Consider the following 27689-nt stretch of genomic DNA (forward strand, 5'->3'; position numbering starts at 1 on the left):
AAACCCAAGTGATTTCTTTGTTACTTTTCAACATCCCACACTTCCCTTTACCCTCCCCCAATCCCCACTCTTACGTTCTGGTTGAAAATCACGGGCCTGCTTCTGAGCTCACTTATGCTAGTGTAAATAAGGTGTTACACCCCTGAGGCCAGTGGCATTACCCTGGTGTGGAACTGGAGTGAGATCAGAATCAGTGCCCGTGGGTTTATACGCGCAATGCACTGGAGAGCTGTATTTCACTATCACTGTCCCACTCACTTGGAAATGTGGTTTAGCGGTTAAAACACAGGCCTGGGTTCCAGAACACCCTGGCCACCAACTTGTTATGTGACCCTGGTAACTCTCTGCCCCGTCCGCTTCCCCATCTGTAAAGATAATATTTATCTACTTCGCAGGAGATCAGGAGGCTTAAATAACATATATGAAGCCCACTGAGATTCAGGGGAGGGCAGGGGGGGCGGGAGAAGGGCGCTAGAAGGGCAAAACATTATTGTTATTCTGTGCGGTGATGCATTGTGGGAAGCATGCAAAGGGGAAATGGCAAATAAAATCATACCCAGTAGATTACCTGGCTCTGTCCTGCTGGCTCGGTGAGAAGTGGAAGGTGCTGCTGCTTTGGACGCTAACCCTCGGCCTCCCCATCCTGCACACCGTGCAAGCTTCAAGGCAGCACCATGCTCTACGCATGACAGCGCAGCTGCCCTGCGGTCGTTTGAGCGAGCGTGGAGTCGCTTCCCAACACCTCTGAACCGTAGTTGACTGGCTCCAGACAGAAATTTCACAGCACAGGCCCATCTCTGCTTGTGGCCCCTGCTTAGGCAGCGCCGTGCATTCACCACAACCCCCTGGCCGCACGCGCACGCATCTCAGGCTCGTCAGCGATTGTGCGTGGTTCACAGCGAAGCTGGGACACAGCCTGTCCCAGGCCCCAGTACTGGACCTAGAGCAAAATCCCATCAGCGGAGGCGATAGCAGGGCTTGTAAACGCTCTACCCTGCAGCCATTAGAGGGAGTTGGCGTCACACCTTTCAACAGGCCTGCCACTGAGAACCATGCACCGACACCAGCCAAGGAGCTAGTGGGAGCCAACCTGGAGCTGGGGGAATGGAAAGCACCGGAAAGCACCCCTTGGCGGGGGTGGGGGGCTCTGTACCATTCAAACAGAACAGCTCAAAGGAAAAGGCAGGTGAACTGCACAGATGCAGTGACCCCAGTAAGCGTGAAAGCTTCAGCTGCCCCGGTCTCTGCTGATGCCTCCACCCGTACATCACATGGGGGTGGAGGGGTGCACCTGCAGAGTCACCCCCTGCCTCCCTAGCACTGTGCAGGGATACTAGGGGCAGCAGTGCTCCCTACTGAGTCAATCCCACTCCTCCCTGCAGCGCAACGCCCCCTAGCCCCACTGCCTCACCCCCTCTGGCGCCGTCTGGCCGGGTGGCAGCCCCTAGGGACAGGAATCCTGGCACCCGCTGCCTGGCCTGACATGCAGCCACCTCTGGGGAGGGGAGCTGGGAGCAGCAGCAGGCTGGGAGGGGCTGGCTGAGACCCCGGGGAGGCACTGCCTGCTCCCGGGCCCCTGCGGACGGTGGGTGGCCGGTGAGCTGCGGGGCAGGGTGTGCTTCGCCCGGGGCTGCGGGTGCGGGGGTGCCCCGGCTCGGCGCTGGGGCTGTTCCTTGCAATGGCAGCAGCTTCCCCGCACACCGCGTCGCTCGCGCAGCGGCTCGGGGGATGCGAGCGGCGGGGGGCGGCTGCGCTGCCCCCGGGCCGGGGGGCCCCAAGTGCTGCCAGGTAACAGGGTGGAGCGCGGGGTCTGGCGGGAGCGGGAGGGAGGCTTGATTGACAGCTCCCTGCTCCGCGGGGCTCGCCGGCTGCTAATCCGCCTGAGCTCTGCGGCTGCCTCGCCGGCCCCGGGCATCTCCCAGCCGGCGGCACCCGCGCTGGGCCGGGCCAAGGGCAGGGACCGGGTCCGGGTCCGCTCCGCGCGGCTCCTGCCCAGGGGGCAACGGGATTACTTCGTGCGCTGCCCGCCCTGGGAGAAGCGGGCGGGGGGGGCAGGGCAGAGGGGTAGAAGCCGGGGGGGCAGGGCAGAGGGGTAGAAGCCGGGGGGGCAGGGCAGAGGGGGCAGGGCAGAGGGGTAGAAGCCGGGGGGGGCAGGCAGAGGGGGCAGGGCAGAGGGGTAGAAGTCGTGGTGGGGAGGGCAGAGGGGTACGAGCCGGAGGGCAGGGAAGGGGGAAAGAAGGGCAGAGAGAGACGGGAGGGCGCAGGGCCCGGAGAAGGGGCAGAGTGGGGCTAGTCCGGCAGATTTAGGGCAGGGAGGGGAGGGGATCGATCCAGGCCCCCTCCCCCCGCTGCTCGGATCTCTAGTCTGGGCGGCGGGGTTGTGTCTGTGTCTGTGCCAGCTGGGGGCTGCTCTGGGCAGATCAGTGGGAGGGAAGCGAAGTCCCCCCCCCCTCCCCCCCGGCTCCGGCAGGGGAGGCGCAGCAGGGCGGCGCGCCGCCAGCCCGAGTCCGACGGGAGCAGCTGGCTGGGCCGGCGGGGAGAGAGGGGCGCTGGGCGGGTGCGGATCCAGCCCCGAACGCGCCGCAAACTTTGCCCGACGCTGCGCGGGGCGAGCTCAGGGGCTCCGCGGGGCGGCCCGGCCGGCTCCCGGGGCTCTCTCTGTTCCCGGGCCGGGGCGCTCCCCGCGGGGCGCGGCTTCTTCCCCCCGCCCCCCTTTGGAACCGGACTCGCTCCCGTCCCCCCTCCCTGGCCCAGAAGATGGTCAACGATCGATGGAAAGACATGGGGAGAGCGTCTCCCCTCGAGGACGGGCAGCAGGAGAAATCCCAGGTAAGGCGCGGGAGAGGACGGGTGAGACAGGAGAGAGAACCGAGGGGAGACTGGCTTCCCTCCCCCTCTCTCCGGGGCCGGGGATAGACAGCGCCCCCAAAACTTCGTAACACCCTGTGGGGGCCCCTTTTTGCCCGGGTTACCCTGCCCCCCAGCCGCGAAGGGGGATGGGGGTGCTGGGGTGCCCGCTGGAGAAAGCAGCCCCGGGGTGGGCTGGCAGCTCCTGGCAGGGCTGCCCAGGCAGGCAGGCAGGCTGCATGTTCGCTTGGTGGGGAACGAGCAGGAACCGGTGTCCCCAGCTGGTGGCAAATGCTCCCTGAATTATTGAGGCTATTTATTTACAGTGAATGTCACATCATGCTCTAGGAAAGCAACTGCGGGTCAGACAGGCAGCAGGTAACTGCGTCCCGGCTGCCCCAGCCTCCTCCCCTTAACTAACTGCTGCACCTTTAAAACACTTCGCTCACTTTCTAAGAGAGGATGTTTGCATGTCGAGTTTATGCGGGGGGCAGATCTGGCCCTGTTAATGTACAGACTCTCCCACCACCGTCCCCTGCTGGAGTAGTCAGGGGACCCTGCCAGGCTGCTTAGAGCGGGTGAGGAGGGCTTGGGGGGAGGTGACTGCGGTGAAGGGGGTTCATACAACACTTATTGCCCTGCACAGATGTGGGAGCATGTGCCGGAGCATGCCTGCAGCTCCCCGCAGCAGTGTGTGATAGCCTTGTGCAGGTCCAAGCCAGTGTGTATGTGTACACATGTGAGAATCCGGGACACAGCCTGAATGTGTGTGTGCACAAGTGAGTCTCCATGCACGTTCTGCCACAGATCCCAGGGTGAATGGGCAGGAACATGCGTGCAAGACTGTGTGTGTAACTGTGCGCGAACGTGTGCAGGTGCCTGTACTTGTACCGCTGAGGGGAGTCTGCATCATGCGCTGCGTGTACCTGCAAAGGGCTAGAACACAGCAAGAAACAAACCTCCAGCTGATCCTTCCTAGGGAAGGGAAAGAAGCAAAGAGGAAGCGCTGGGGAGGCTGAGATGGAGGGGTAAGAGACCGCCGTCCCTACAGCATTTCCAGCTCCCAGCAGGCTGGATGGTGAGGAATCACAATAAGGGACCACAGAACTCAGGGCCACGTGGGAAGCCCTGGCAGTTGGGATCTGAGCTTCCCAAATGTACCAAGGGAGCCGAGTCCTGAGCCATCCCTGGCACGATCTCTTCCCCTTGATCCTGGCTGCCGTTGGCCACCCAGCCACGTGTGATGGGGCTGTAGTGGTAGAAATGGATGTGAGCATGGACTGTTTGAGGATGGGGTGTGTGTGTCTGGGTTCCCTAGGGACGGCTGCTTTGTTCTTCTTCACCATCTACATTTAATCGTCCAGGCAGCATTCCCCTGCCCCACTTACCCCAGATGTCACCGCCACTTCAGCAGCTCTGCCAGACCTGAGGGCTCCTCATTCCCATCAGGAGTTCACTGCGCCAACTTTTCTTTCATGTCCTGGCTAGGATGAGTGCCACAGGGAGAAGCCTAACAGCCCTGGGGCCATGAGGGGGAGAAATTCTTTTCACAGCTCCCCTCCAGTTGTGCCCCACGTCCCAGCACGCTCCTTGCAAGGTAGACTTCAGAAGCATTATGGTCTGGGCTAGGGCTTTCTCCGATGGCAATAAATGGAGTTTCCCCTAGGTCAAGTTGAATGCTCAGCACATGAGAGTAATACAGAGAACTGGCCCAGTTCCCCACCCAGGCTGCGACCCCAACAGCCAGGGTGTTCATGGTGTAACAGAACGATCAGGGGAGTATGAATTAAAGCTGGGCTTTTCAAAGACGCCTGGGGAAGCCAGCTCACACTGAGATTCAAGGGGAGTTGGGTTTTAGCTGCCTGAGATTCCTTTGGAAGCCACAGCCTGGCTCTTATTCATTTAAACCCAAGCAGACTGTTTTATAGAGCAGGTCTCCTACCATCTGCAGCATCTCCCCAACTCCCGAAAGAGCTTTACGGTGTATAAGCACGACCGGGCGGGCTCTGGCTTATACTGGATTACGGAGGAGAGCAGTGTAAAGAGATCGGGTGGCTAAATTAATCACTGCTAGGCCAGTCCCAAGGGGTGTTGAAATGAAGATCTAGTTCAAGATGAAATTGGAGATGGGGGGGGGGGTGGGAGGAGTGTCAGCCCGGCAGGGAGGGGGATAATAGATGTAGCTGCACCACTGCAAACCTCTGTTGTCGATCCAGCGTCAAACAAGACATGCATTTGAAACCTGTGTCGGCGACCAGGTCCTACAGAGAGGATGGTTGCAGAAGGAAAGGGCTGCTGAGGAGATGGCTCTTAGGCCACTGCTGACAAGGTTGTGGGAAAGGACAGAAGAAGCCAGCCAGAGCTGGGGAGGGAAGTAGAAAAGATTTGTGAGGGCAGCTGGGGGCAAATCCACAGATGGTCTCAAAAAACCAAAACCGAAGTAGCCCTTGAAGTGAGCAGGGGACATCGGAGTTCTTTGGAGGGGGGGGTTAATGGGGTCATGCTTATTGGCCCAGACTGTAGGAGCCCTGGGACGTGACTCTGGGCTGATCACAGGCGGTACATGTTGCCCAGATCCCAGGCCACTTTGTTTGGCTGAACACATGATGGCATATAGCATCAGAAGGGCAAACACCGAATACACCCAAAGGGCCCTATTCATCATCACCGGCTGCTAGACTGACCTAAAGGAGATGCAGGGGAAGGAAAAGGATCGATAGTTACAGGGGACCCCGCTGCCATGGTGCAAAGTCGGCTCTGGGGCCACCCTGGGTTCAGGGGGCATTTGGGGGTGGGTCTGGGCAGGACAGACCTGTAGCCTAGCTAGTCAGGGGTGCCAGTATGCTAGGGGCTGAACTAACTCCTAAACCACAGAATGAATCTGCCTCAGAGAGTAAAGCCAAGGTCTCTGTGCTGATTTGCTTGCCCTCTAGGTGATCTGGTTAGGACATGGGAAGAGAGGACATCCAGATGCCCAGAATGAGGTTGTGAAGGTGCGGGGGAGAGGGGCTTGTTATAGCCAGGCCCCTGTAGGTGAAGCCTGGACGATCGCTCTGACCCTGAGCACTGCTCTGTCATGGCACGGACAGGGCACGTGAAGTAGGAGTATGAGGCTATAGGGTGTACAGGAGCAGCGAGGACAACCCAGGAGTAGGGGCTGCCTGAGACAAGGCACAGGAGTGCTGATGAGAGATGGGAGGGTGTGATGTGAAGGGGAATCAGTGAGTATAAGGGAGGTGAGGAGGGGCAGAGCTCAGTGCGTTTGGCTGTGTATGGAGCATGGTTTTCATGCTGCATGATGCTGCTGTGATGGGTGGGTGCGCATGGCGAGGACCGCCTTACGTTGGGTAGTGTCCCATCGCCCTGGTGACTGATTAATTTATCAGTCAAGAAGGACGATCCCCCAGAGCCAGCGTCGCTGGCTCCCCGTCAGAGGATCTGACTTCTAAGGAAACTTCTGAGCATCTGCCTCGTCTCCTGCCTGATTCCAGCTCTTCTACCAGCCGCTCTCCACTGTCGCTCCCAGAGGTGGCAGATACACCTGCTGCTGAGGTCAGAGAAGAGCAGCTGCAGCCTCCCAGCCACCAAGTACCGCCAGTGAGCCCCTCGGGACAGGCTTCTTCCTTCCCCCGACCGAGAGCTGCATGCGTGTGAGAGCCAGCATGCATTCCGTGTGGCGCTGCTACCCTCTTCTGGCACTCGCTCACATGGCACACCGGCGGAGAGGGGCAGGGGGCTGTGCTGTTTCGCAGGGCTGGAGGACTCTCTCTGCTCCACAGCCAAAGGTCCCAAGTGCATCTTCCATCCTGCTGCTGGGCCTGTGTCTCGGCAAGCTGTGATCTGACGAATGTCCTGTGTGACTGTGAGCCCCTAATTCTCTCTCACTCAGTACGAGCTGAACCGTTGCAGGGCTCATGGGCAAGGGGGGTGGGGGGAATAGGCAGTATATACAGGCACTGCACTAGCCTTTACTGAATCGCTGGAGTACAGTCCTTTGCAGAGACAGGCCCGGTAGAGGGGTCCTGGGATCAGTCCCTGGGAGCCACCCTCTTTGGCTAATCTGGGCCCTTTGGCACTATCTGGCCCTTTCAGATGGTTTCCTCTTCAGAATCATCTTGGACCCAAGGATAAGAGTCAGACACAGCAGGATCGGGGGGGGACCCCGAAAGCAGGGAAACCCCTTCTGCCCTCACATGCTGGCTGAACACTGCCCTGCATTCACACATCACACCCAGGGTCTGCCAGCTGAACTCCTGGGCTGTCTCCTTTACTTCCCAGGCGGATGCCTGCTCTTCGGAAGGGGACAATCCCACGGTCTTGTCTCTCTCGTGTATTCACCAGCAGCGGCTTACGAGGCAGAGCTTGAGAGAATGCCGAGGATCCCACACACGCCTGCTTTGGTGACCCAGCTCCCACCATAAGAGAGCCAATCTGCAGCTCCAGCCGCTGGGCAGTGAGAGGGGCTGTGTGCTGGGCTAGCCCCCTGCTGTAGCCTGGGAGCCCTGCTCATTAACTCAGAAACCAGCCTTTCCGCTTGCTGTCGCCTCATTTCACCAGTTGTTCAATTCCTCCATTGGGCAAATGGCCATGGTTGGAGTTTGACATTTCCCTGACTTTCTTTGCTCGTTTCTATGCTTGTGCAGTGCACGGGAGTGGCAGCTGTAGCTGGGGGGGAGAGAACTTACTTGCATGTGTCACAGTGACTTCTGGGTTGAATTTTGCTGCTTTCGTCTTTGCATCACCCAAGCAATTACCACACCAGTTTAGACCTGCACTACTCCTGGTCTGGTATTTTGTTTCAGCCAGTGTCCCGCTCCAGCTTCTTTAGAGTAAGGTAGGTTCACAGAACAGTCATGCAAGTGAAGTTCTGTTTACAGAAAGCAAATTTTAGGCCCAGAGTTTCGTTACATCTAGAGTCTAAATGTGTTCTGTAACTGACTGGGCAGAAGTTCGTTTACAGAGGTGGGTTATCCAGTCTGGGGCAAAAACGGCATTGTGGGACTTAGGCAACCAATTGCGCAGTTCAGATGTTTAAAGGAACCTCAGTCCATAGGCCAAAGTCCATTCAGAACAATTCGGTGAATGTATTTGCTAATAAATAGTCACAAGCAGACCTTGGCTTTTATAGAGAGAAAAAAGGGCAAAATGCTCAGAAGAAACCAAGGTCAAATGGCAATGCCATTCTGGGACAGAGCGGTAGTGCTCTGAAATATTTCTGGAGTGCCATAAATAGACATGGCATCAACAGGACAGAGCTAAGGCTCGCTCCCTGCTATGAAGAACTTAGGCAACATTGAAAACCTCAGCTCAAGGGATTTGGACACTCCATCCCCATTACAAAAGTAATGAGAACTGGGCTTCTAAATTCCTTAGGCTGCTTTGCAGACGTCAGTCTCACTATAAATCAGACACGGCACAGGTCTGTGGTTGAAGAAGAGAAGGGCCTGTGGGTTACTGAAGGAAGACAGATGACTTGGGAGAAATGGATGCAGACAAGGAGACTTAAAAACTCAGGGAAGATAGATCGCAGGTCACATGATTGCGAGGCGATTCCCAGCAGCCGTTGCTAGCCAGGAAACAACCAAGAGAAGGTCAGTAGATGGAGGTGGCAGCCATCCGAGTCTGATCCTGTATTCAGGGGCTCTCTTTCAGTATGACCCCGAGCTCAGCAGCAGGAGTGCCTGGGGAGATTAGGAACAGCCAGCATATTTTCTAGATCCCCATGTCTTATTTCTTCCTTCAGCCCTCTTTTGGCAGTGTCAAAGAAACAGACGTGAGGGCTGTTCAGTATTGCTGTCGATATTTCAGGGTGTGCTGCGTCCGAGGCCTTTGTATTGTGCTAGAATAAGGCTGTTGTCTTGGCAGCTCTCATGGGAAGCAGCTGTCTCGCTTACTAGGAACCATTTAATTAAGTCTTTAACCCATTGGAATTGCCCGGCAGACCAGGTGCCCGACTGCATCCTTAGAGCTGCCCCCTGCTCAGTTCCACGGGATGCCAACAGCATGGTGACCCCAAGACAGGGCAGCAGTAACCACTGGCATCGGGAGGGGTGGAATGCTTCTCGGAGAAATGAAAGGGCTTGCGACACAGTAACATTCATGGAGTTGTACCGGCTGTTGCAGAGACTGATCTGTGTTGGTGCGTAAGTTTAAGCACATTGCTGCTGTCCAGTCAGGAGGGGGAGCACTGCACATTGGGTTTTGTTGGCCTACATAAAATTTGCCAATTTAAGAGATTTCTTAGCATCAGCTTGGTGGATTTTTTCCCCCTGAATCTAAGATCACGTTGCTAGGTAACAGTACCAATGTGAGGCAAATTCTGTTGGACTTTGAAAACAGTCATGAACTCAGATCTGGCCTTTTTGTAGTCTCCAGATGTGCACGTCCTCGTCTGTGAAGGAGGATTTCTTCTTCCCCACCATGCAGGGCAGGGGGAGAAGCTGGTGTGTGGTCTCAGTGTGCCCTTTGAGGAGGCTGGAAATAGGAATAATGTTGGGCAAAGCTGGAGTATCTGGGTTTGCCAATATAGGCGTACTGGGGTTTGCTCAAAGGCAAACTAGGCTGGTTGGTACCTGGGTTCCACTTTATAGGAGCCGCCAGGTATATGGTCTAGTCTCTCTGTCATTGCCAACTTGGTTGATAGCTTGGTATGAGCATAGAGTGAATTAGGGCTGGGGAGGATGATGTGAAAGCACTTAGGATTTGCTGGGGGATAGAAGAAGGCATGGAATTGTGGCTGTAGTCCACGAAAGCTTATGCTCTAATAAATTTGTTAGTCTCTAAGGTGCCACAAGTACTCCTGTTCTTCTTTTTGCGGATACAGACTAACACGGCTGCTACTCTGAAACGTTCCATGTCAGTAAGATCCCTTTATAATCGCAATGATCTAAATATGTCCCAGGCAGGTCACCTCTCCGACAGCTCTATGGATGACATGCATGCTGTCTGCTAGCCCTTCAGATCAAAACCTACCAGAGACTTGCCTTGAGTGAACACTTGTTTCGTCCTTTTGCTTTCATGTTCCCGGGAAGGATGAGACAAGGCACTTGTATCAAAACCTCGTCTGTTTTCCCCTTTGGTGAAACAGCTTCTTCTTTCTTCAGTGTTCAGTCCCAGAGTGGCTTTCTTCTCACAGCTACTTTCCTTCCCAGAATGTGATCTGTCAGTCAAAGCAACACTCCGATCCTTCTCAGAGAGAGAGCTACAAAAAGGGGAGAGAGTGAAGAAGCAGCGCGTCTCCTGTTTCACACCAGCACAGCTCCCGCAGCCCACTGCTGCTTTAAAACAGGCCTTGTGAGAGGCACTAGTTCATAAGGCATCTGCCTTGCCCGTCTGCAAGAGGCGGTTGTTAGTCCAGACTGAATGGTGATAACTGAGTCCATTCCAGTGTGTCTGTCATTGCTCTTGCATTTGGCCTGGGGCACTAAGAGATTAAACCATCTTCTACCAAGGGGAAGAAGCTAAAATTCTGCTTTGCATTTAATTGGATAGCTAAAGGTGAACCACACAGCAAGACATCGTCTTTTAAGATGTGTAAAGATGGCCTCCAATTTTTCCTCTTTGGTTTTTACATTGGAAATATCAGGCCTTCGCTTCCTCCCTTTCTGTTGGCAGATTTTGTTGAGATCTTTGGAGGACTTGGGTAGTGATTTCAGGATGGGTTGAACTAACCCCCCAGATTCAAACGCCATTAAATCCTGGGGGAGAGTGGGGGAGAGTTTGTAATCTGGACTCCATATTTTCCAGCTTGGACCTCCATTTCTCTGTGGTACCCCATGTCCGAAGAGCTAACTCCTAGACGTAATGGGTCAGATCCTCAAGGGTCTGATCCAACGCTCCTCCAACTCTAAGCAATGGCAAATGACCCCAAATCCCTCTCCTAATGTACCCAAATCTCACATACCCCAAGCTGTGCCTTGATTTGCCAAACTAACCTGAGCTGTCCTCCTTGAACCAACAGACCTCTGCCCGAGGTGCAGGTCTGGCTTAATATGTTACAAACGCCGAGCTGTCTTCTCACTGAAAGCCTGCCTTATTGTCTTTGACATATTTCTTTTTATTGCACAGAAAGCTGGAGTCTGGGACGAGCACGTGGCTGCCTCTTTAAGGTGGTCCCTGCAGACTGGCTTCCCACACAGCCGAGTGCTGGGTGCGTTTCAATGTCTGCTGCTTTGCTCTCCTTTGGGTGGATAAATCCATCCTGAATTCTGTTGCGCGTCTCTAAGAGGGAAGGAGTTATTTTTGGCCGGAGGTACTGGGAGGCCTCCGCTCTGTCTTCCATGTACTCATCCAACCCGCAGCTTGAGTCACCTTAATGCAAATGGCTGCAGGACCGTGAATGAAGGGTGGTTGAAAGAAGGTGTCACTCCAGATAGACATGCAGGAGGGGACAGTGCCTGGGAAATCTTTGCAGATGCAGCAATTTTTGTCTCGTTCCTGGAGAAAGTCGTCTTTGTCTCTTTGAATATGCAACATTTCCCCAGCCCTCAATTCCTTGTGACAGCTGCAGCTGGGGTCAGAGGAAAATCATAGCCTCAGTCCTGCAGGTGTAATGAAAGGGGGCGGCAGCCAGCGGGAACATGGGGAGCTAATGCAGTCGCGACGTGGCAGCCGGCTGACGGCAGGGCAGAAGGGAGCTGGTGCTAATGGGGATCAGATCTTTGTGCCTGGTGGTAGATAAAACCTCCCTGCCTCCCTCCCGGAGCAGTTTGCAAGGACCAAGAGTCCTGCGGGTGAATCCAACAGGTACCGCGGGGAGAACTGACACAGGGGAAGAGACAGCTCAGGAGGAGAGAGACGCTGGCTGGGGGGGAGCAGTCCTTCGCCTCTGGGCTGCACAAACTGCCAGGGGGCAGAAGGACATGGCCAGATTTCTGAGCTCTCCGGCCATCTTAGCTCCTTGGTGCAAGGTCCAGTAGTGCAGGCTTGGCTCCTGATGGGGGAAAGAGGGGCAGGAGCATTTGGCCCAAAAGGAAGGGTGAATCATCCCATTCATCCCCCGGGAGATTGCAGGGGAGGGTTTGGTTAGGGATTTCATTAAACCCAGGAGGGCGAGGAAGATATCTGAATGGGGACACAGTGGGGTGGGGTAATGGAAGGGAGGGATGTCTGTGATCATGGGTGGTTCTCTGCTATACATGAAGCTTAAACCCTTCTAATCTGCCATCTGGGCCAGAGAGTTCCACTAACGCGCTCTGTCCCCCCAGAGAATGAGCTGCGGCTACATCCTGTGCACGGTCCTCTTGTCTGTGGCCGTCCTCCTGGCCGTTACCGTCACCGGCGCCATCCTCTTCATGAACCACTATCACACCCCTGTCACGGAGTCCCCGCCTATCATCAGCACCAACCCCGAGGAGGCCAATGCCCTGGTCACCATCGAGAAGGTGGACAGCTCCCGCATCAACATCTTCATTGACCCCAACTGTCCGGACCAAGCCGGCAGCTTCACCCGCCTGGAGGGCTTCCAGTCCTCCGTGCTGCGGGCCGTGACAGACCACGACACTGAGATGAAGTCATCCAAGGGGCAGGAGCGGGCCCTGCTGGTCACTGTGGCGGATGAGGTGGCCAAGCTCCTGACCCACGCCACTCAGCTGAGAGCCGACTGTGACAGCCTGAAGAAGGGGCACAACGCTATGGGGCAGGAACTCAACGCCCTGCAGAATGAGCAGGGGCGGCTGATACAGGTAAGCGGCACCTGCCAGTGTGGGAGGTCACCGGCTAAGGCCTGCAGGCATTGCCCAGGCTGGCAGACTGCAGCACGGAGCCAGAGACTGGCACTGGAGAGGGAGTGTGATGGCTCAGTTTGCAGGATGGTCCAGCCTAGATAATGTTAGCTGGAGACTCTGGGCTGGAGAAGGCGTGGTGAAGTCACAACCCCACCCTGGGTTGCACACAGGGCTCCAGTCCCCTACAACCTCCAGGTTTGCCATGCTCCTGCCCAGGGGCACACATTGCAGGTGGGAAATGAGAGGCTGGGCCCTGGTACCGCTCTCACCCACTAGAGACCAGCTGCAGAGAAGGCAGCCATCCACCCCATTGTTGTAAGGCTAATGCAGCGTGCTGCTGGCTGGGGCAGGGAGGCATTGGGGGGCCAGGGAGGGAGGGAGAAAGCAGCATAACTGGATGATTCAAAGACTCATTGTATCAAGAGGGGCCGGTCCCAAAGGACCAATTCCACTATCCCTATCGCCTTCCTCCTAGACGGACGGTGGCCATAACTTTTCTCCAACTGCAGCCCTTCACTTCCTCTTCCATCCTCGCCGAATCCCAGAAACACCCCACCCCTCTCGTCTCGGTCACCTCCCCCCTTTGCACAGTTACGCAGCCAGTTGGTACTTTTTGTCCCGGTGGCGTGGGACTCCGAAGAGCTGGGGTCTCATCTCGGCTCTGCCGCTGACCTGCTGGGTGACTGTGACACTTTGGAGGTTCACCCAGGCCAGTAAGGGGTTGTGTCACCGCCTGCCTGGTAACCCGGGGGCTCTCTGTGCTGTGCAGCTTTGGCTCAGAGCCATGACACCAGCAGCCGGCTCACAATACAGTGGCCTCACCCTGGTTACTCCTTGCAGGGTGACATCAACAGCCCCTCCAGGCCTGAGGCTCTCCCAAACGCTCTTTCCTGCAGTGTCCAGTCCCTCTCGCTGGACACTCACAGAAGTTATGAAGTTGGCTGCCTCCAAAGTGACAGAGCCCACTCCAGCCTGGTAGTTACCGGAGGATTGCACCCTTCAATTTAACACAGTGGTTTTCAACCTGTGGTCCGCGGATCCCTGGGGGTTTTAAGATTTCCTAAGAGCTCCCCACCTCCGTTCAAAATGTTCTATGAGTCCTCAAATGAAAAAAAAAGTTGACAACCACTGGTTTAACACACAACACTGAGGTGGTTCTCTAATACAACAAGAATAAGTCTGTTAACAAAGAACAGAGATGTAAGTGCTAACAGGTAAGGAAAGGAGACACAGGTGTGGTGACAAGTAAAACAAAACATCACTTGTTTAGTCTAGTGACTAAAACGTCACTTCAGTGAGTTACAGGCTTTGTCTAGGCAGGGGTCTCACACCGTCAGTTCCAGCTACTCTTGGTTTTCAGGCCAAGAGGGTCCACTTCTCTTGAGCTCAAAGGGCTCTGCTCCCCCGGGGTGGTAGATGCCAAAATGGCCATCTGCCTTTGCTTATATTTCACAAAGTCTATTGTCTCAGTTTCAAGAGCCAGGAAGGCTTCCTGAGGGTGTAGGCTCCATCCCCGGGCATGATCGTTAAGCAGCTTTTCCCCCAGCTCATTTAGCTTGTTGGCTTTGTTTACCGTAGATGCAGATGTACCTCCCATTGTCTTCTGAGGTGTTACCTGGCTCAGTTTACAACATTCCTTTGTCTAGGACATGCTGGGCTTAGGCACTGCCTGCAAAACTCCTTTTAAGAACATATTTCCATCACACATCTGTAATTCTTTATACACCACTCATACATACATCACACAATAATATTAATGACCAGCGTGTTACCAATTTGGATACGATACCTCACCTTTTAGGCACAGATTATGACACGTGTGTGGTGGCAATAAATGCGTCAGGCCTGATGTGAGTTATGGTATAGGGTGCCCTCTGACGGTTGGCACTGGAGGGACTCCCTGGGTCACAGTGAACTTGGGCAAATTCACCATTCTGTACCTCAGTTTCCCCATCTGAAAAAGAACCTTACCTTGTGAAGGGCTCAGTACCATAGCTGGGGGGGGGAGCGGCGCTCCCCTGAGCACTGACTCGGCGCTTCCCAGCACGTCCGGGTCTTCAGGCTCCGCTGCGTGCATCTTGCGGTAGCGGCTCCTGCTCTCCCCACCTTTGCTTTGTGGCGGCCGGGTGACACTCCTCCCTGTGCCCGCTGGGGGCACCTGCTATCTTGCAGCTCCAGCGCGGGTTTCCCACAGGCAGCTACGGGTCTTCGGCGGCAATTCGGCAGCAGGTAATTCGGCGCAGCGGGTTCTTCGGCAAGACTTGAGTTTTTATTTTTTTTTTTTTTCTTCGCTGCTTTGCAGCGGGTGGCACCTTTTTTTCCTGTGTTCACTCCCCTCGCTCTTAGAACCTGGCTACGCCACTGGAAGGGCTATGAGATCGATAGCTGCAAGTTGCTCGGGGGTGTTAGCTGCTCCTTGCAGAGATGTCTGCTCTGCGTGTCCCCAAATCTCTTCTTTACAGATCCCATTGGCTGAGCCTTTTACGCTTCTCGTCGCTCTGCGGTCAGGGCGTGCCTGTTTGGCACTGTTGATGCCCATCCCTGAATGGAGGCTGAGGAGAGCAGCACGATCCTCTCTCTTGGTTTATGTAATACCCCAAGTGACCGAGCCCGCTACGGGGCTGGCCTCTTTGTTCTGGAAAAGGGGCCACATCGTTGCTTTCCAACAGTTTTTGGTTCTCCATTCTGACCTGGATTCTAGGGCTGAGGGGAGCCCTTTGCTGTGGCTACCCCCTCGTGCACCTCTTCTGTGCATGCCCTACAGAGGCCTCCAGACTCGGAGGGCACGTCTGCATTGCAGCGGTTAGTGGTGCTCACACTAATCCTCTAAAAATAGTCGATGTTGCAGCTCAGGCTCTGAAGACTGGGTTGAGGGGACTTGAGAGCCCGCGCTCCAGCCTGAGCCACAAAGTCAAATCATCGTCTGCCCCGTGCCCTGCTAACACAAAAAGTCTGTGGACCTGGGCTAGGAGGCTCGTTCCCAGATGCAGCGCAGACAGCCCTCCGAGTCTGGAGGCCTTTGTGTATCAACAGACAGGTGCATGAGGGGTAGCCATAGCAAAAGCTTCTCCTCACGCTGCCCAGGCTCTGTGCCTCACCTTTGAGCAGGAGGGGCCCTCTCTGTGAGGAGAAGAGGAGTTCAGGATTCATGGACCAGTTGGTCTTTCAGTTGAGACTAGGTACAAGGGAGGCAATCGATGCCGATACTGGAGGGGGTGTTTTGTGGCGCTCCTCCCTCCCCCAACTCACCCCACATTCTGTAAGCCACGAGCACTCTGACTTTCAGGACATTTAAAGCTTGCATTGGAGATTGGCGACCCAGGATGGATAAAACAAGAAGTGGCCCAACTTCCTCCTCAAAGCCCAGCCCCAAAGAGAACATCTCGGGGTTTAAAAACTCTCTACCTGTCATTTCGGCTCACGTCCCTGGGCAGCAGCTTGTCCTGGCTCCGGCCGCCATTACGCTTGGCGTGTCTGAGTTGTGCTTCCCGTTGCAAGTTTCCACATTGATTACACTGCTCTACAGCCAAAATGCTTCTGAAATAAATGTAGTCAAACTTTACTAATTCTGGGTCACTGAGAACGAAAATGATGCTTAAAATTGTTGATTGGCTCTAGTTTTCAAGTTATGCTATTGGGTCAGTATATACGACCCTTGACTTGGGAATGGCAGAGGATAAGTGAGTTATAAAGGGAAGGGATCTCAATTTAAACCAGAAATGACTAAAATACATCTTTGACTGGATCTATGAATAAATCTATGACTGGGTTTGGACAGTACTTGCTTTTTAGGCAAAACAATGAATGATGCAATCTGAAGCTGGTATTGCGTCACACATGATATGAATTGCATCATGTTATTCCTAGAAGTCATGGATGATGCAATCATAACAAAGCTTACATCACTCTGCTGAACAAATTGCCCTATATCAGCTCTAGAAATCATACAGTGTCATGCTCTCTTATTTGTCAGTGTTTGATTTTGCAAAGGGACACATTTCTGTTTAGCCAGTGAGCAGAGATGCCTCGTACTTGTGTGAACAGTGCAGATAACTTCTGCTATGTTTGTGGTGAAGTGACTTTTGCATCACAAAAGCGCAGTATAACCACTATGGTTAAGAAAGTCTAACACCTTTATTTTGGCTGCAAATTTGGAGATCAGGACAAGAGGTGGGCCCCACACATATGCTGCAACACTTGTGCAACAAATCTTCGCCAGTGGTTGAACAGGAAAAGGAAATCTATGCCTTTTGCAGTGCCAATGATTTGGAGAGAGCCAACAGATCATACCAGCAATTGATACTTCTGCATGGTGCCTTCAGTTGGGAAAGGCGTGTCAAAGAAGAAAAAGTGGACTGTGCATTATCCAAACAGTCCATCAGCTATACGCCCAGTACCCCACGGAGAAGGACTGTCGGTTCCTGATGCACCAGAATCATTCTCACTTGAGTCAGACGAGGAAGAGGATGAAACTTCTGGTCCTGAACCATCAATGTCACAGGACCCACATTTTCTCCCATCCTCCTCCTCTGAACCACACCTCATAACAGAAGGTGAACTGAATGACCTTATCAGGAATTTGGAACTACCCAAGAGTAAGGCAGAGCTGTTGGGCTCCAGACTACAGCAGTGGAATCTCCTGGCAGGTGATGTTAGGGTTTCCATGTTCTGTGACCGTCAAAAGGATCTTGTCCCGTTCTTCTTCATGGAAGGTGATCTTGTAGCCTGCAATAACATCGATGGTGTGATGGCAGCCCTCAACATCGTTCACGATCCAGATGAGTGGAGACTGTTCATTGATTCATCGAAGACGAGTCTTAAAGCTGTTTTACTGCATAATGGCAATGTTTTGCCATCAATTCCAGTTGGTCATGCAGTCCATATGAAGGAAACCTATGACAACATGAAACAACTTTTGAGGTGCATAAACTGTGACCAACATCAGTGGCAGCTTTGTGGCGATTTGACGGTTGTTGCTCTCTTGCTTGGTCTGCAGACTGGATACACAAAGTACTGCTGTTTTCTCTGCGAATGGGATAGTCGTGCAAGAGATTCCCACTACATCAAGAAAGATTGGCCACTCCAACAGTCATTGGAGCCTGGGAGGAAAAGTGTTCAGCATCCACCACTTGTTAAATCAAGGAAGATTTTGTTACCACCCTTACACATCAAGCTGGGTCTGATGAAGAACTTTGTCAAGGACATTGACAAAACACAAGCAGCTTTCAAGTACCTCTGTGGAAAATTTCCAAGGTTAAGTGAAGCTAAGATAAAGGAAGGTGTCTTTGTTGGTCCTCAGATTCGTGAACTTCTTCGAGATGATGCATTTGACCATGCACTGCGTGGCAAGGAAAAGACGGCATGGAAAGCCTTCCAGTTAGTGGCAATAAATTTTCTCTGAAACAACAAGGCAGACAACTACAGGTTGTTGGTGGAAAACCTCCTCAAGGCATACAAAAGCCTTGGTTGCAACATGTCACTAAAGATAAATTTTTTGCACACTCATCTAGATTTTTTTCCACCGAACTGCGGAGCAGTGAGCGACGAGCACGGTGAGTGATTTCACCAGGACATTGCAACAATGGAGAAACGCTATCAGGGCAAATGGAGCCCATCAATGCTTGCAGACTGTTTCTGGACAGTGACAAGAGATGCTCCATTTAATGAATACAAGAGACAAGCCAAGAAGTGCCGAGTAGACACTGAATAGGACTAAACTATGTACATAATAGTTTTTTGCCTTTTGTTTCATAATAAATTTTATTTATATAACCCTTTTGCTGATTTTTAAAGTGTTACATAAACAGGACAGGTGAAATATTATCATGTAAAGCAACCATAAACGCATGAAAAGACCTAGGTTTACAATTTATGATTAAAACTCTATCTACACAATATACATAGACATAAAATGTAAAAACTTAAATATCTTAGAAACAGTAGCCAATCAGTTGTGCTGAATTCAAATATGACAATTAAAACATCAAAATACATAATAAATAGCACATTTTATCTCTGAAGCAGATGACTTCTCAAAAATTGTAGACCAGTGTTATCAGCCTCAAACGAACTGCCACAGTTCCACCCTAATGCCTGGGGAGAAGGGGGAAAGAAATCCGACATTAATTCCCCGTAGGACAGTAGGTAACTGCACATGCAAAGACATGACCCAAACATCCTAAAAACAAAATGGCTGACACTGTGTGCACATCCTATTGGGAAGACCCGTTTCTTCCAGTTGGTGGCCAGATGCTGGAACGGATGCGATGGAGCCCCCGTTCTGAATTTTGTCTCACTGTGCGTACGCATTTCCTCCAATATCTGTCCCCCAGCGGTGCGACTCCCCCAGCCCCCTCACTTCTGAGCCAGAGGCTGAATGTCTTGTGCTGCTCGGGTCATTTCAGGGAAGGCCAAACATTCTGCAATCTGGCTGCAGCAGGGCACAGATATTTTTAAACCGACCGGGAATCCTCTCTTTTTTTTTTTTTTTTCTCTAAAGATGCCTTTTATCTCCCAAATGGCAGACACGGGGTCAGGAGCTACAGCAGGTCAGAGTTAATCTTTCAGATGTGCTGTGGGCTTGTCTGGGATTTGCCCTCGTCATTCAGCAGAGGCCAGGCCCCACTGGGTAAAGACAGAATAACTCCATTTGATAGCCTCAGTATTATTTTTAAGTGACATTAGTGCCCTGATCCTGCTCCCAACAGAAGTTTTGCCATGAGCTTCAATGGGAGCTTTCCCAGTTTGTTGGGGTTTGGATCCCGGGTCTCAGTGCTAGATGCATTTTAAGGCAAAGTCTGGATTCTGCGCCAGCTGAATTCACCGTCAAACAGATTTTGCACTGATGTAATACGAGCGCATCACTGACCCTTCTGCAGCCCTTTTCATCCAGGAGTCGCAGCACAGACAAGTCCTTTACGCGTTCAAAGCACAATCCAATCATTGATCGATGAAGCCTCCCAATGCCTTGTGTGAGGCAGGGGAGTGGTTCATTATCCCCATTTTACAGATGGGGAAACTGAGGCACAGAGTGCTAAGTGACGTATCCCTAGCTCACACAGCGAGTCTGAGCTAAATGTAGAATGAAGAAGTCCGGACTAACCACCAGACCACTGTCACTATATATATGAAATATAATCTGGGCTGAGACGCCAAAGTCCAGAGGATGGAAATGGAAGGTTTGGTGAATGTCATTCTACACTCAGTCTTTGCGGCCCCACTCCTTTTAGTCTGGCATTTGGGGTTAGGACTCTCCCCGTTGGCAGTAGGAAGGATGACAGGTTTCAGAGTAACAGCTGTGTTAGTCTGTATCCGCAAAAAGAAGAACAGGAGTACTTGTGGCACCTTAGAGACTAAAATTTATTAGAGCATAAGCTTTCGTGGACTACAGCCCACTTCAAAGTGGGCTGTAGTCCACGAAAGCTTATGCTCTAATAAATTTGTTAGTCTCTAAGGTGCCACAAGTACGCCTGTTCTTTTTTAGTAGGAAGAATGGCTCCCAGATGTGGTCTGTGACCCTGTTCGTAGGAGGCCCGCCCCCTATTGGCGGCAGAATCTCAGGGGTACAGTAGGTGAAGTGATTGCTCTGGGGGGAAGCACGTTGCACTACATGAGGGGATCAGCCCGCTGGACCCAGCCAGGCTCAGCACCTGCCTTTGAGGGATACATTCAACGCTGCTGCCCGCAGTGTCGGAAAGGGGTAAAGCCAGGAACTGGTGACTCACTCAGATCGTTTGTCTTCTCCCCTCCCAGCTGCTCTCGGAGAGCCAGACCAACATGGCTCGGCTGGTGAGCTCTGTCAGCGACGTCCTGGACACGCTGCAGAAGGATCGAGGCATGGCCAGGCCTCGGCTCAAAGCCGACCTGCAGAGACCTCCAGCCCGGGGAGCCCGGCCCCGGGGATGTTCCAATGGTAAGACAGCCTCCTCCTCTCCTTTCCTGCGGGTTGAGAACCCCTGTTCTAGTGTATACTTTGTGTACTATACTTTATGGTAATTTTCACTATACGCGATTTTCCTCTTATGCGCTGCCCTTAGAACCTAACCCTCGTGTAAGATGTGACTCCACTGTATTCATTTTTGAAAGTTTATAATAAGCGATGCTCCGGGGGAAGGGGGGGTGGGGCGCGAGGTGGAAGTTTTGCCTAGGGCGCAAAATATCCTTGCACCAGCCCTGCCCCTGGGGCAATGGAAGGCAGCTCCCCGACCCCTCCCCACTAGCACCCTCTTGCTGCTGGGCGCAGGTCTCTTTGCTGATAGGGAAGTGTAATCACCTTTAGCAAATCAAACACCAGAGGGACCCAGGTGTCTCCTCTCTACTGCCTGCAGTGGAAAGATATTCCTGGGTCCTAGCTAATCCCTGAAGCCCCTTTGTCCTGCTGTAAAGGGCCAGGCCACTTCCCTTTACTGGGGACACTGAGATGCATGCCCCAGTGGGGCTGCACATCCCATCACACATGCACCTGTATCATAGGCATGGGTATTATTAAGGTTGTTTGATCCGATTTTCAGTTGCTTAGAACTTTTCCAAACTTCAACCTTTTGGGCCAAAATTTTCCACACCAGGTGTTGGCCTCAGGCTGAATCATTATGGGAAATTTCAACCTAAACAGTGCAGATGTGTTTGAGAATGAGTCTAAGGAAAACGTACACTGCGTTGCCCATGTTAAAAACAATCCTGTTGACCTTTTCTTTGAAGAGCTGTGGCATCCTCCTGCTTTGCAGCAGATACATGAAATTTGGCAGGGGTTGGACCTTTGTGTCAGGCATGTGCCTTTTGCTGGCCCCATGAAAAGCTGCCACAATTTGGCCAGGTTAAAAACCTTTGAAGAATAAGTTTGCATATGCTCAGTCGAGACTGCTTAGATTTTAGCAGCTAGATTCTCCAAAGATCTGTTCACACTGAGAATGCTCCATAATGCACTTTCCCTGCAATTGCTGCTCTCGTGCTGGTCCGCACAAAGGACGACAGCCTACTACTACTACTATCAGTTACCTCAAGTGGCTGATCTATGCAGCAGAACTAAAGGTTCTAACCCTGCTGATGAACCATGTGAGTGTCTATATGATGCCACGTGATGGAATTTGTCTTTTCAGTTTGCTTTAAACAAACAAACAAAACTAGGGAATTTCCCAACATAACTAAAATAAAAGACCATTATTAAGGTTGCAAAATCAAGCATGCAGACATTAGGAAATCCCACAGTTAAGGTTGCCTGTGCAATGTCTGACATCGGCCACCCAAAATCAGTGCATACTCTGTGCCTCAGCTCCCCGTCTATAAAATGGGGAGAATACCACCCGCTTGCCTCACAGGGATGTTGTGAAAGTCAGCGAATGTTTGTGAAGCACGTGGATACTATGGTGATGTGCCCCACAGAAAAGCCCAGGAGGAAGTTTATTCTGCTTTCACAGCAGGGTGAATAGTGTGCAATAAATACGGCCTGGGCCACATGCTGAACAACAAAAAGAAATATTGAATAGCTTCTCATTACGTGAGTGCCATCCGTCCTGTGCACGTAATGAGGCAGAGAGGTCCTATGGAAAAAATATGTGCTCGTGTAATTAAAGACCGTATCATACTGCGTATGCACAAGGGGGTCAGAGTAAGGACACCCAGGCAGCTTTAATGCTGGACCACTTGACTTTGCAATCTTACTAGTGTTCTTTTCGCCGAGCGGTTGGTGTATAGTATACAGAGCCGTGCACAGGCCGGCAGTTCTGTTTCGAGAATTTGAACTTTGGCTTTGTTCCGAATCACACTGAAAACTTTGAAATCCTCAAAGGAAAATTCCCCCTTCCCAAAAAATTCAATTTGGGTTTATCAAAATATTTCCATTTAAATTTCAACTTTAATTTTATATTATAATTGCATCTGTGCCAACATAAACACACAAATACTGTGTGCGCTATACATATACACTGTGTGTACACACACACACACACACACACACACCCCGCATCTAGCTACGCTGCACTCCCTGCAGATACCCTCTCTCCAATGCAATACAGATGCCCTCACTAGCTGTGGGAGCAAGCAGCCCCTTCCACTGCACTCATCTGCCTGGCAGGGAGGCCTTGGTGACATGGTGCTGGGAGAGGGGTGAGTGCGTGTGGTGGATTGGCCATGGCTTTCCAGCAGGCTCCCTCTCAGTGCCTTAGTACTGCCACGGATGGTCCCTAGAAGCCACTGAGACCTCAGCGAGGACGCTGCTTGCCCGGAGCCTAGGAGGAAAGAGAATGAGATGAGAGGGGGCTGAGTGGGCCGTGAGCAGCCAATTAGATCAGGCAGCGGGGGTGAGAGCCAGAAACCAACGGGGAGGCTCTAATTTAAACAATTAATTAGCCTTGCGTTGCTCTCCCTTCCCTCCCATGCCACGCTCCAGGCTCGCGGCCCCGGGACTGCTTTGACATCTACGCGAGCGGACAACAAGAGGACGGCATTTACTCCATCTTCCCCACTCATTATCCCTCAGGCTTCCAGGTCTACTGTGACATGACGACGGACGGAGGGGGTTGGACGGTAAGTCAGTTGCCTGCATTGCTGAGTCGCTCTGACATGGGGAACAGCACTCGTTGAGGCACAGCTCTGCCAACCTACGAGATACCCTGCCAAGTAACAGCCCATGACCTCCTGGCATGGTGGGGCGGGAGCGATGGCACAGGACAGACCCCCAAGGGCTGTGCCCAGAGGGGAACGGAGAAGGCGGTTCCCTGAGCTTCAGCTGGACACGTGCTGCTGGTACATGGGGGGCACAGTGCTGAAGGTAGACAGATGGTGCTGATCAGTGGCGGGGCTCTGTGAGGGTCAGCTGTACACCAAAGGCCCTGTTGCCTTGCCTGGGTTTAGAAGTCACTCGGCGTTACTCGGTTCCCATGGTGGGAGTGTAGGGCTCTGTGCAGTCGGGCAGCCCGTCCATAACCAGCTCCATCGCATGGACCAGTGGGGCTGGACAGCTCAGTAGAACAACCCACGCACCCCTCCTGGTCTCTCCTGCCCTCGGTTGGGCCAAAGACAATTCTAAACCAAACTCTCCCCTGCTGTTCTAACTCATGTGAGCTGGGTTCATATCCCAGCTCTGTACCAGACTGCTTCTGGGACTTGGGAAAGTCACTGCATCCGTTTGTGCCTTAGCTTCCCTGTCAGTGAAAGGAGGGCCATATTTCCTTCCTCCCAGCCTGCGTCTGCCTTATCTTTGTAGGAGCTAAGCTCTTCGGGGCTGGGGCTGGCTCTTAGAGTATGTCTACACTGCAGTTAGACACCCATGGCTGGCCTGTGCCAGTTGACTCGGGCTCATGGTGTAGTGTAGACATTCTGGCTCTGGCTGCAGCCCAAGCTCTGGGACCCTCCCACCTCAGCGGGTCCAAGAGCGGTGTACACTTCAATTAAACAGCCCCTTAGCCTGAGCCCTGTGAGGCTGAGCCGGCTTTTTAATTGCAGTGTAGACATACCCTTACTGTGTGTACAGCCCCTAGCAACGTGGAGTCCTGCTCTCCACTGGGGCTAGTGTAATCCAGAGTGAGTAATCCGCTGCAATGCAGCGCTTGGAGGAGGGAGGGAAAGAGAGGGAGCAACTGGACACTGCTGCTATTGCACAGATCAGGGGTTATATTTTGCCCTGTATCTCCATAAACATAAAGGGCAGCAGGAGAAGACGGGGCGTTAAGTGGCCAGACGAGCCGACGGAGTCACAACTCCTGGTTCCATTCCCAGCTCTGCCACGGCCGGGCTGGCTGAGCGTGGGCGAGTACCCGCCTCGTTTGCCCAGCTGTAACGTGGCCATGACGGTTCGCCTGCCTCGCGGGGCGGGCCTGTCTGGAAAGTGCTTTGCCACTTTCAGAGGCGGGGCACAAAGTATGATCAGCTGAGACACACTAAAGAGTCTTGAACGGTCCTTGTCCTCAGCCCCCGGCGTGGCAGGACCAGGACTGTGCCAGCCGACAGAGGAGGGTTGGGCGGTGCGGTGAGTGCACTCCCGTGGCGGGGCCGAGGAGGCAGGAGAGGCTGGCAAAGCAAGCGTAGGATGAGGTGAAATGACTGATCCGGAGGGATGGAAGAGGGAAAGCCGAGGTGAGGAGAGACAGAAAGGATGTTCTCGCTTAACAAGCACGTCCGAGCGCTCTTGCTGTATGCGTAGCCAGCTTGCGGGAGGAGGGGGGGATCCAGAACCCCCTCACTTTTAGGGCTCCACAGCTTTCCGAGAGAGCACGGGCAGGAGAAGAGGGGCTGGGCGGCAGCGATTGGGCGTGGAATGGAGCGTGGCCGGAGGAGAAGGATGCAGACAAGCTTGGGGGAGAAAATGGGAGGTGAAGCCAAGAGCTGGCAGCCTCAGGCAAAAGGATCAGCGAGGAATCCTGATTGGACGCGGCTCTTTCCTGCGGATCGATGGAGCCGAGGCCTCGATTCCATAAAGCATCAGGAGAAATTTGCAACAGCTGCTCTCCCTCCATCAGATCCAATCTGCCTCAGCGCCATCCCAACACCGCTTGAGCTTAGAGACCTGCCCATGGGAACTGGGAGAGACTCACTCCTGGGCTTTTTCCCCTTCTCTGGAAAAGCAGCACGGAGAAAGTCTGGCCCTAGGACCCATCCGTTCTCATCACTCCTAGCTCCACTAGCCTGGCCTTCGAAACTCACCCTTTACAGGGTCACCACGGCCCGGAGCCGGTCCAGTTTTCTCTGGCATGCTGAGGGGCCCAGGCCTGATGCCCAGAGATGGCACCACCTTCCCTGTCACGGTGACGGCTTTGCTCCGCTGCCCCCCCCATACTTAACCCTGCCTTCCCTGACATCCCGAGGGACCTGTGACACCACCCAAAGCGGGCCCCACATTCCACATCACCTTGAGGGGGCCAACCCCACTGCCCAGAGCAGATGCTACCCTCCCCTGACCTGAACACCCTAAGGGCTTGTCTACACATGACATTTACTGTCACTCCACTGGTCAGATTATGTACATGAACCAGTATAACGCCAATACATTTCCCCTGGAGACATGCCAAGATAGAGGGCCAAGGATTCCTGGTTCACCCGTCCCCCCTACACTGTCAATAGGGAGGCACTGGGGGGGGCCTGCCTGGCTCACAGACAGGGCAAGATTTCACTCCGAGCCAGTGTGGGGAAGCAAGCCCCCCGGAGGCAGCACTACTGGCTGACGCACGCTCCTGGCCACCCCACGGCTCAGCTGGCCCTGCACTAAGTGCTGAAGATTCTCCTCACCCCTCACGCTGTCTTCTTGTCTTTATGCAGTGTGACACGAAGGCCACCTAATCCCAACAGTGTGCAGCTGCCAATGACACGGAGCTGGCCAGCTACCGGAGTCAGTAGGGAGAGACCTTGGACAGGGCACACACGAGGGGAGGGCAGTGAAACTCAGCCGGGGGTCAGGTGAGGCAAGGCTGCCCTCACCCCTGGCTGTGAGGTGAGAAAGAAGGCCAGTAGGGGAGACACCACAACACAGTCCCAAGGCTGAGACTGCCCTGGAAGGGCCTGAAAATCCCGGCCTGGCCTTCTCCGAGCGCCTCCTCACCCAGGCTGCGAGGACAGCCAGGGCTTCCCCAGGTGCGAAGTGGCACCTGCCCAAGAAGACGCATTACTCGAGGCAAGCTTAAGGCAACCCAGGAGAGGCAGGCCGAGGCCAGGAGATCTGTCTCAGAGACAGGCTGTGGGGGACGTTGCAGTTGGGAGCACCTCGGGTTGGACTGGTGGGTGCTGTGCCCTGGGTGGTGGGAGAACTGGCCAAGTCTGGGCCAGGTCACGCTCGGCTGGCAAGCCAGCCCCTTGGCGCTGGGCTGTGAAATGCCCCTCCAGCTGGGTGCCGGAGGAAATAAACCCCAAGATCTGATGCCTGTAAGCAGCTTTCAGCAGTGGGGGAGGGAAAGGAGCTTAGCTGCTCTGCTGTGAGGAGACCAATGCGGTTTGCAGCGTGTGCGGCAAGTGCCTGGCTCCTCTGGGGAGCCCAGGCCTACAGCGGCCATCAGCCTTGGCTTTTAGTGCAGATCACAGCAGAGGGCCACTACCATCGTGCCGTTGGTACAGATGGTGAAACTGAGGCACCGAGCAGGCAGGCCTGACTTTCAGAGATGTTGAGAACACATAACCCCACTTAAAGTCAGGGGGAGCTGCAAGTTCTCCGCACCTGTGAGGATCAGGCCAAGGGGCTTACCCAACCTCACCCAGCTGGGAAGAGAACCCAGGAGTCCTGACCACTGCACTCGTCACCAATTAACTGAACCACATTGCCCGGTAATATAACCCCCAACCACAGGGTCGGGGTGGATCCCGGGGGCTTCTGAAAGGGCAGCAGGGGGGCCAGCTTTTCAAGAAGAGCTCAGTACCCAACCTGCACCCCATGTGCTGAGCTCTGCTGAGGATCCCTGCCTGAGAGCCGCGTCGCCCTGCCATGTCTGCAGGGCTCCGCTGGGAGTCAGAGACAGGCAGTGCCAGGGTTTGGCAGGGTCCGTGGCTGAGGCAGGACTGTTCCATTAAACACGAGATGTTAGTGCGCCTGCCTGGTGGGGCACTGGGTGGGAAAAGGGAAATTCCTCGGCCTCGCCACGCAGAGAGGCAGCTTGGGAAGGGGGTGAAGAGATTGAGGAGGATTCCCTGAGGAGACCTGTGCGTGAGGCCCCCAGAATCCGGCTGCCAGCCCTGGCTCCTGTGGGAGCAGCCGCCTACTGGGTGGGATGAGAGGATTAGCCAAACACCGTCTCCAAAGCCGTCCCACTCAGTGGGACCGGGGTTGAGCTGGATACTCAGTGCCGAGGGAGCTAAAGAAAATGATTTAGCGTCAGGCTGCATCAGAGCTTCTGCACCTGCGCCGAGTACTTCGAAGGGCCAGGCCAGCAGTGAGTCAGCACGGCCCTGCCCTGGGGCCAGCTGTGACTGGAGGCACAGCCCAGGGGCAGCGCTCCCTGAACAGCCCTGCTGGTGGGGGACAGCGGAGATGGAGCAAGCTCTGCTCGTGGGAGCAGGAAGGCCCCTGTGACGTCACAGCCCCAGTCCTGCAATTAGAACCTCCTGGCTGGCAGGATCGGTTCCTAGCCTGGCCCTGAACACCGCCATGGTCTGTGCCAGTGGGGAGAGAGGAAAGCAGCATTCACCACCCCCTGGGAGGAA

At 53.8% G+C, this 27689-nt stretch overlaps 1 protein-coding gene across 1 annotated transcript in view; it reads left to right on the forward strand.

The window, feature by feature from the left end:
• The first annotated feature begins 2683 nt into the window (after positions 1-2683).
• The window catches only part of FIBCD1 (fibrinogen C domain containing 1), a 36275-nt gene continuing 11269 nt past the window's right edge, over positions 2684-27689 (forward strand). The window contains exons 1-4 of the mRNA XM_054007682.1: positions 2684-2829; positions 12054-12530; positions 20325-20484; positions 22957-23093. Of these exons, the coding sequence (XP_053863657.1) occupies positions 2758-2829; positions 12054-12530; positions 20325-20484; positions 22957-23093 (846 nt within the window). The 5' untranslated portion in view covers positions 2684-2757. The remainder of the gene's footprint in view (positions 2830-12053; positions 12531-20324; positions 20485-22956; positions 23094-27689) is intronic.

The sequence above is a fragment of the Malaclemys terrapin genome, chromosome 17, assembly GCF_027887155.1.
Source record: "Malaclemys terrapin pileata isolate rMalTer1 chromosome 17, rMalTer1.hap1, whole genome shotgun sequence".
Taxonomy (NCBI): domain Eukaryota; kingdom Metazoa; phylum Chordata; order Testudines; family Emydidae; genus Malaclemys; species Malaclemys terrapin.